This window comes from Netta rufina, assembly GCF_964035555.1.
Source record: "Netta rufina genome assembly, chromosome: 8".
NCBI classification, from domain to species: Eukaryota; Metazoa; Chordata; class Aves; order Anseriformes; family Anatidae; genus Netta; species Netta rufina.
Genome location: NC_140131.1, coordinates 4,065,569 through 4,074,731, shown reverse-complemented (window position 1 = coordinate 4,074,731; position 9,163 = coordinate 4,065,569). Strand labels below are relative to the sequence as shown.

General features: G+C 50.7%; 1 protein-coding gene across 1 annotated transcript; it reads right to left on the bottom strand.

The window, feature by feature from the left end:
* Positions 1–1,038: 1,038 nt before the first annotated feature.
* JUN (Jun proto-oncogene, AP-1 transcription factor subunit) lies at positions 1,039–2,848 on the bottom strand. Its single transcript, XM_084290952.1, has one exon. It carries the CDS (start codon positions 2,664–2,666, stop codon positions 1,719–1,721), a length of 948 nt encoding a protein of 315 aa, XP_084147078.1. The 5' UTR covers positions 2,667–2,848; the 3' UTR covers positions 1,039–1,718.
* Positions 2,849–9,163: the final 6,315 nt, after the last annotated feature.

The window sequence follows — 9,163 nt, the reverse complement described above, 5'->3', positions numbered from 1 at the left end:
ATACACAGTTATCTAGTCATTTGGAGAAGTGACTTTAAGCAAGACTCACTTCTGTTGAAATTATGCCTATCTGTATTTTAAGGAAAAAAAACAAACATTAAGACTGCCTACTCTGAAAAGTTAATATTGTTACTTCTATAATAACTTTTACTATTTTCTGCCTATCTTTTGATGGCATCTTTTTCCTCTTACTTCTTTGGCCATCAGGCAGGAAAACATCTGCTCTCCCCTCAAGTTATATATTCGTGAAACAGGTACAGTGTTCTGAAAAATCCGGCACCGAGATCATTTCCCCAAAGAGTTCAGTACTATGTGTCTAAGGTATATATTTACATCATTGTACTAAAAATCAAACCAAGCTTTTATTTAAACTACATGGGAAGTGCCAGAAAAGTTCCTCTCATGTCTTTTCATTTCCTGCCAGGCAGTTTTCCCAGCTTTCCTAGTGCTAAAAAGTTTCAGAGTTGCAGTAACACCTGAAGGGAAGGGATTTCAAGGTACAGAGAGTTACAAAGTTATTTGCTGCTGACAACAGCATCCTCACAAATACTAACAAAGATTAACTCTTACCTTGGAAAGAGCATGTAGTGATAAAGGTGACCATTCCTGAAGTTTTGAGGTTTGTTGTTTTTTAAAGAAAACAAACAAACAGCCTCTTGCCTGATCCTGCTGAGGGCATTAGCTTAATGAGAGGTAGGCAGGAGCACAAGCAGCCGCTACGAGTTGTGGAGCAGCTTCCCACAGCGGCCGCCCCTCTGCGCTCTGCTTGGAGTTCAAGTCAGCTGCCTCAGCCGGGCCACCGGGATACAGCAGGCGATCCGCTCAGGTTAAGATTAGTAACTACAACTTCAAGACAAGTCAAAAAGTTGTATTTGTGTAGCGCCCGGGATCTGGTTTCCCCCCCCTCTCCTCCTCACACGTTCTCCAGGACATGCCTGTAGTTACAGAGTAAATTTAACATAATCCCTGCCCTTTAGAGTTCAGCATAAAGGGCATTTTCCCAACTCAGGTACTGGCAAAAAAAGTGTGAGGAGGAAATGCATTTTAAGTATTTTATTTTTTTCTTAAATATAATAGAACCTTCTAGATTTTTTTTTCCAGAAACAGAAACATTAAAAAAATTATACTTTATTACAAATGGTAAACTCAGAGTGCTAAAAAAAAGCCTCTTATTTACAAACAATACTGGGCAGCGCCCAAATAAACAACATAAAAATAACTTACAAAGTCATGAAGTAGTTTATTGACATTAATCAACTTTCATAAAATAAAATAAAAAAAGATATGTACATACACGATTTACTTGAAGGCAGGCAGAACAGTTCTTTTTTGTTTATCAGCCTCCCCACAAAACCTCCCTCCCACTTTTTTTTTTTTTTCTTAAGGAATACTACATAAAGCAATCTACAGTTTCTATTGCAGTTTAACCTTTAATACTGAATGATCATCGAATGTTAGGTCCATGCAGGTCTTGGTCAATGTTAAACGAAGATCTGACGTCTCTGAGCAGGAACAGCACTTCTCGGAGCGGTGCTGGCTGCTTCGCCAACTCGGGCTGAAGGCTTGCCAGTCTTTCCACACATGCGCTTTGCAGAGCACAGGCAGGACTCAGCCTTTCAGCTCTTACCATCAGCTTCACGCATCTGCCGCTTCGGGTCTGTCGTTGAGTTATACCACAATATCACAGTTCGCGTTTTTTTTTTTTAAAGCCAGTCTCTTCAAAACGTTTGCAACTGTTGTGTGAGCATTAGCTGGCACCCGCTGTTGACATGGTTCATGACCTTCTGCTTAAGCTGTGCAACCTGTTCTCTGAGCATGTTGGCAGTGGATGCCAGCTCTGAGTTCTGGGCTTTCAAAGTTTTCACTTTTTCCTCCAACCTGGCAATCCTTTCCAACTTCCTTTTCCGGCACTTGGACGCGGCGATCCTGTTTCTCATGCGCTTTCGCTCGGCTTTGATTCTCTCCTGCGACTCCATGTCGATGGGGGACAGCGGAGGGGTCTCCCCGGGCATCTCGGGGACAGTCTGCGGCTCCTCCTTCAGAGCCTGGAGCCTGGGGTGCTGCACGGGCATCTGGGCGTTCAGGTGGTGCTGCGGCGCGTAGCCCATGCCGTTGGCGTTGTAGCCGGGCGCCGAGCTCAGCGCGTTGGGGTTGAAGTTGCTGAGGTTGGCGTAGACGGGGGGCTCGCTGTGCAGGCCGGCGTTGAAGCTCCCACCTCCGCCGGCCATGGAGGACACAGGTGCCATGCCCCCGCTGACGGGCTGGGCGGCCGAGGTGACGCTGGGCAGCGTGTTCTGGTTGTGCAGCTCGGCCAGCGCCCGCACGAAGCCCTCGGCGAAGCCCTCCTGCTCGTCCGTCACGTTCTTGGGGCAGAGGAACTGCGTGGGGGTCGGCGTGGTGGTGATCAGCCCGTTGCTCGACTGGATGATCAGGCGCTCCAGCTCGGGCGAGGCCAGCTTCAGCAGGCCCACGTCGGGCGAGGTGAGCAGCTCGGCGCTCTTGTTCCGCAGGTGCGGCTTCAGGTTGCTGCCGGGGTCGGCCAGGTTGAGCGTCATGCTCTGCTTCAGCACCTTGGCGTTATTGTATCCGTACCCGCCGCTCTCCGGCGGCGCGTAGCCGCCGCTCAGCGCGTCCTCGTAGAACGTCGGCTCCATCTTCGCGCTCATAGAACGCAGCCGGGAGCGCAGCCTCACCCGCAGCCCGCCCGGCCGGGCCGCTGCTCCCTCACGGCTCCCTCACCGCTCCCTCACGGTCCCCTCACGGCTCCCTCACGGTCCCCGCGCGGTCTCCTCACAGCGCCCGGCCCCGCGCTGCTGCTGCCGCTGCTGCCCCCGCCCGCCCGCGCCGCGCTCTGAGCCCTGCTGGCGGCGTGCAGCCCTTGGCTTATCAGCGGCCGGCCGCCGGCTAAAAATAGCCCATGATGTCACCCCGCCGCCTCCCTATTGGCTGCCGCCGCCTCTCCCCGGGGGGGGCGTGGCCCCGGCCCTCCGTCGCCATGGCGACCCCGCCCCCTAGAAGCTTCGGAGCGCGCGCGGCCGCGGGGCAGTGTGGGCTGAGGTAATGCGGTGGGGCGGCGCGGGGCACTGTGGGCTGACGTAGTGCGTTTGAATATCTGGTTACCGCCGCCCGCCCGCGCGCCGCGCGGGTTGGACGCCGCCGGGCGCCTCCTCAGCCGGAGCGTACCAACCGCAACGCCGCCACGGGGGGGGGGTGGGGGGGAAAGCGCACATCGCCTCGCTTCTCCCCTCTTTTCCTTTCTTCTCTCGTCGCCCCGCTGGTTGCGAGGGGCGCGCTGCGAGGTGAAACCGCTCGCACCGCACGGCCTGGGAATCCCTTACATACACACCACCCCCCTCCCGCGCCTCCAAGTGGTACGGCCCCCAGGCGGCGCTGAGGGGAGGGGGGGAGCTCACGTGACTTCCCCGCCGCGCCGCGGCCGCTTCCGGGCAGGGGCCGGGGCGGGCACCGGGAGGCTCCGCCCACAGCGCGGGGGGGGGGGAGGAGGAGGAGGAGGAGGAGGATGGGGGGGGGGAAGGAGGAGGAGGAAGGTGCGCGCGTAATGAAAGCTGTGGGAGCCCCTCAGAGGTGCTCAACGCCTCCTGACGCCTTCCTGGGGTCTGATGTGAGGCGAATGGGGGGTCGCAGGGCTCCCTCAGGGGGTTGTGACGGGAATTTGTGCCCGACGAGGCTCCCCAGCGCCCCGTGTGAGGGGGGAGCCCAACGGCCCCTCAGCCCCTCGCTGAGGAGGAAACCCGGGAGGAGCGCGGGGCCCGGATCTTCGCTGCACGGAGGCTTCTGAATAAAGATTTTTACATAAAAAGTTGTTTATCCTGGTTGCTGGCACTTAGCAAGCCGTGGCAAATCGCCCCCTTTGAGTCCTGTGTCCCCTCAGACCGGTAACCCCAATGAGAGCCGTTCAGCCAGCTGCTGGCATCCCAAACTTGCCCGAATTTTGTCTTTCTGTTTCCTCTGCACCTCAGCTCTGTCCTAGAAAGCCGGGCTCAGGAGCACGCTCAGGGCGCCTGTAACCCCTCTGACCCCATAACCGCCCGTCCTGCCCAGCCCCACGGGGTCACCCCAAATCCTTCCTCCCTTCACTGGGCTGGGGACACCGCTTGGACTCACTCAGCTGGGGAGGGTTTTCCCCTTTTTTTTTTTTTTTTTTTTTTCTTTAACCCCCCACCCCTTTTAGTTTTTCACTTCCTTTTACAGAAGTGCAGTTTCAGGACCAGACATTCCAGTTTGCCGGAGACGTGTTGCTGCCGAGGCCCCATCGCTGTGGGGGACACCCGTCAGGCCACTCATTACCTTAATTGCTACTCGCTTAGAGGTTACCTGGCCGAGGCTGGCAACAGGCAGCCAGGTCACAGAGGCTGAGAGGGAGCAGGAGAGCTCTGAAAGCAAAGATCAGGTTTTGGGTTCCCTGTCCCAGGGTCACCAAGTGCCACAGGGAGTTCATCAGGACTTGGCCCTGTGCTCAGGGGGACAGCGAGCCTTCGTGGCCCTTAGCCAGGGAGCTGGGAGTTTTTGGTGACCATGCCCTGATTTATTAATCAGCTATTACTTTAGGGCTCTTACCCCCCCCTTCCTGATGTCCTTAAGTAAATTCTCCTTCAGTGGTACGAAGGAACACTTACCGACCCATCTATAAACCATCGCCATTTACATGTCTCAATAAACTAACTTGTGGGTAGGGACTGGAAATCAGCCCCGTCTCTCCACTGCTGTGCGAGGCAGATGCTCTGGCCAGCAGTAATGCAGATTTTGATTTATAAAGTTCTCCAATCAATCAATACAAGACCGACTGAGGCAATCAGATAATCTGAATAATTAAATGGCTTTTCAGGGACAAATTAAAATTACTTACGCATGCTATGTCCAGCTAAATTATTTTTGGAGTCCAGGAATAAATAGGTTGGTTGTTTTGTTTCAGGCCTGTATCAAGTGCTCTTGGCTTATTTCTAGACCATTTGGGAAAAAAAAATAAAAAGGATAAATGGTAGTTTTACTATTTTTGTATTGGAAACAGTGCTTGCAGAAGGAAAACACTTCCATGCAGATTTTCTTTTTTTAAACTTAAATGCATTACAGCATCAAAGGAGTTTCCGCAATATTTTTATTACACAAATGATTCTCTTCATTTATTTATTTTTTTATTCATTTCATGCTTTCAAATGCGATATCCTGCCTCGCCTCTGCATGAAGTGAGTAAGAGTGGGAATCCGTGAACCTTCTCACACTGCTTGCTTGAGGAATTGCTACGGAGCAGGTCTCCCTGCCGAGGGAGGGGAGGGTTTGAGGAGTCAGAAGGAGCAAGTGTTTCTCTTTTATTTACTCAATCAGAGCACAGTACAAAAAGTTGTGAGTGCGAGGGCACGAGGAGCAGGGTTTCCTTAGGGTTAAGGTAATGGCAAAATAACTCTCAGGTGCTCCCGGTTCCTCCAGGTGTGTTTTCGGAGCCGGTTCAAATCCGCCGTCTGCAGCGCCAGAGGTGTGGCAGAGGTGCCCCGCCGGCCGCCCCCAGCTTCCGCCTTCCTCGGCCGCTCCTGCTGCTCTTTGCCCTCCCCGTGGCCAGGTGGAGATCCAGGAACGGGGTCTGGCTGCCAGCTGAGCCCAACTCAAAACATTTATTTGAGGCTTTGAGGCAGAGGTGGGAAGATACAGGCTACGAGAAAAGGAGGCTCTGAGCTTGAAGTGAAGGATACCAAACCCAACTCCGTAAAACAGAAGGCTCATCCCGAGCTGGTCTTTTCTGTGCACATGAAAAAGGCTCCTCAGAACCATAAGCACTTGTAAATGAATATCGTGTCCATCTCCTCCACCCTCCATTAGTCATCGCATAACCAAGCTATATGCGTTCAGTCCTTTTCATCTTTCTTCTTGTCAAGCCCTTTAGCCTGTCCCCCTCACCTACTCATCCCACCAATCATTTTAATTAATCTCTGAATTTCTTTGAAACTACTAGTTTGTGGAATGGAGGAAAATGAGTAGGTTAGGGAGACAAGATTGTGAATGATGGAGGTGGGGCAAAGCTCGGAGACTTTGCAAGACCTGTTGGGTTACCTCTGGGGCAGGACAGCAACGCTGCCTGTAAACATAGAGAGTGCAGGAGGAACTACTAAAAACATGTATTTTTTTTTTGTTTTCTTAAGAAATTGTCTGAGCAATTTGAACAAACTTTGGATGTTTCACATGCAGCAAAATACGAGTGAAAGATTTAATGAGATTGTCTCCAAAGTGGGAAGGGTGACCTCCTGTTTACCCAATAGCTATCTATACTAGACTGCTTGGTATTATTTCTTTTTACGTTCCCAGATAGCTTTATAGAGGACTGGAGATGTCACTGCAAGTTCTCAGAAGTGTATTTACAAATAATTAATGAACTATGTTTTTGTTATTCAAACAGCTGTGTGTATTTGCATAATTTGTGATGAAAAAAATGTCCAAATGGAGGTTAGCTACATTGTTTAGAGATGAGTCTGAAAGGGACCCTAAGGTATTGTTCCCCTTGCGTTTTAGGGTGTTAAAAACCTAAATGTCACACCATTAATGCCTCTGTGTTCATTCCTTCTATGCCGTAGTGTGCCCGGTGCTCTGAGAAATGGAGAGCTGTGCAAAGTTCCCCTCCCGTGGAGCTTACAGCCAGAAAAATCCTCTGTGCACAACCCAGGCTGGCAGAATGGCAGCTCATCCGCAGTGGGAGCCCAAAGAGTGCAGTGGGTTTGAAGGTAAGCAGGAGAGGAGGGAGGACGTGTGGCATATGGGAAGCAGACGGCTGCGCTCGGCGCTGTGGGCTGGCAGTACGAAAAAAAATGTAACATACAAATAGAAGCCCACAAATGCTGAGTGCTGGGGAGGCAGATGAACACCTTCAAAAAGATATTTGCTGTGTTTGAGGACAAAGATCCCACTGGAAGTATGTGTTTGTTCAGGTTCAAATTGAGGCAGTTTCACTGTGAAGAACTGAAGATGGCTTTCTGGCATTTTGATATTTTTGTAAACATGTATTAAAGTCAGCAGTGACAACAAAATGCGTTGATTTACGGTTGCCAATTGCGACTGAATGCCTCAGAATAACCAGATTTAACCACTGAGAGCCCTGGGTAGGATAGGTCCGTTTTGCTTTGGGTCTCAGAACGATACAGAATGCTTGGCCTTTTAATTAATAAACAGTCTGGCATCCCGTCAAAGTTGACACCTCACTCTGTCTTAGCAGCTGCTGGAACAGTAGGCTCCTGGCAACCTGGGATAAAGCAGTGCTTGCAACAGGAGAAGGAAAGGAAGCAAGTCAGCATGAGACCAGAAATGCCTCATGTAAAGCACCCCAGAGCACAGGAATTTCCCATGAGAAATCAGCCTTTCCTTCCCTGTGCTGTGGGGTCAGGTCTGGATGTGGCCAGCAAGTTGCTGAGCATCACCAGTGGTTGGTGGCTGGCAGACGTCAGGACTCCTGTCTGAATCTGAGGGATGGTTTTCGCTCTGACAGTGGTAGCAATAAACAGGGAAAGCACTGAACAGTGAAAGTAGGTCCTGCAGGTTGCTCCTTCCTAGGGATTATAGTGGCAGAGCCTGTGGGGAAGTTTACAGAGTGCCTGCTCATGTCATTCAAATGGAAACATTCCCTCTGGATGACAGTCATTTGAGTTGGAGTCATGGTGTGGGAGCAGCCAGGGTTGCCAAAGAGCTAAGGAAGGCACTGCGGGGAGGACAGGGCACGTAGGAGAAAAGGTAGGATGATACCTGAAAACACAAACAGAATTAAAGGCTTTGGTTTAGGAGAAGGTGCTGCTGGACTGCTCCTCCTCCTCAGTCCCATCTGATTAGGAATAAACACCCTGATCTCTGGTCGCAGCTGACATACCACAGGGTGGCTGCCTCGCTGCTACCAGCCAGGCCAGGCCGCCCCGGCCCCTCAGGGTGGAAACGCCCTCAGGGTCCTCCCCACAGCAGCCGCTCTGTGGCTTCTCCTCTCAGGAGAAGAACCAGGCAACTCAAAACCCTCAAAACTGCACTTTTTGCCTCTTCCATTCAGTAAAAATTACAGGCAGCTGCCGACCCTGCAGTGCCTGTGCCTTGCCTTGTGTCAGAGCGGAGGTGGAGATGGGAAATGCTGTCCAGGCCTGGTACTGATCCCTGCCCGAGCTCTTGCTTTTTATAGCGTGTTCAGGAGCACTGCTCACATCCATGCTAGAGGAAACGCTGCGTGAACAGCAGGCAGTGCACTTGGCAGACGCGCTGGTCAGCTCACAGGACTGTTTACACAGTCTGTTGAGAACATATGAAACACATAAAGAGCCATAACATTTGAATATATTAGAAACAAGCTCATGAGATCAAGGAAATTTTTGAGGATAAAAGGACAATAATAAAGCAAACGCCTAAGGGCTGTGATGGCTGCTAATTGAAATTCAGCTGTTTTTTTGTTTGTTTGTTTGTTTTAGGGAGCACAACTAGAAAGACATTCCAAAACTGGCTGCATGGTATTTAGAGATCTGGGTACCAGCTGTAACGTGCACATATTTGCAGAGGCTTCTGTTCAGCCAAGAATGGGCTGTGGACTCAGGTAAGTCATGTGAGAGAGGTTAAGCACACGTGTTGTAAGAGCTGATGGTACAGCGCAGCCTTGTTCTCTATAAGCATGTTTTGTGCCGATGTTCTCCAGCTCTTGCGTTCCTTGCAGTCAGTGTAGGAAAAGGCGTGTGGCTGGCAAAGCTGCAAGCCCGGACAAAGAAGTTCTGGGTGTGGATGCTTACAGCCTATTGCCAGGTGCTTCAAATAGGCATTTATGTCAAAGATCTGAGGTCAATTCAACGATAGCCAATTCCAGCCCTAGATGGTTATATAAATATTAATACGAAGAGTAATACATTTCACGTTTATGTTCTTGGTCTGCAACGCATTTACCTAACCCTGTAGCAGCAGTGGTGGGGAATATATATCCCATCAAGACAACCAAAAGAATTTACAAGGTGAAGCAAAAATATGTTCACCTCTTTAATGCTGCCTGACAAGTAGAATGAGAAGTAATTTTATTTTCTGTGTGCCAGTAGAGAAAAACAGGAGAACCCAGTAAACTCAAATGGGATAGAACCGCAGCTTTCCCTGGTTTGGCCTTCATGCTGAATGACCTCAAGTCACTTTTGGATCTCTGTGGCTTGGTTTG

Excerpts from the sequence above, each read along its gene's own strand:
- JUN (XM_084290952.1), bottom strand. The coding sequence starts at position 2,666 with ATGAGCGCGAAGATGGAGCCGACGTTCTACGAGGACGCGCTGAGCGGC.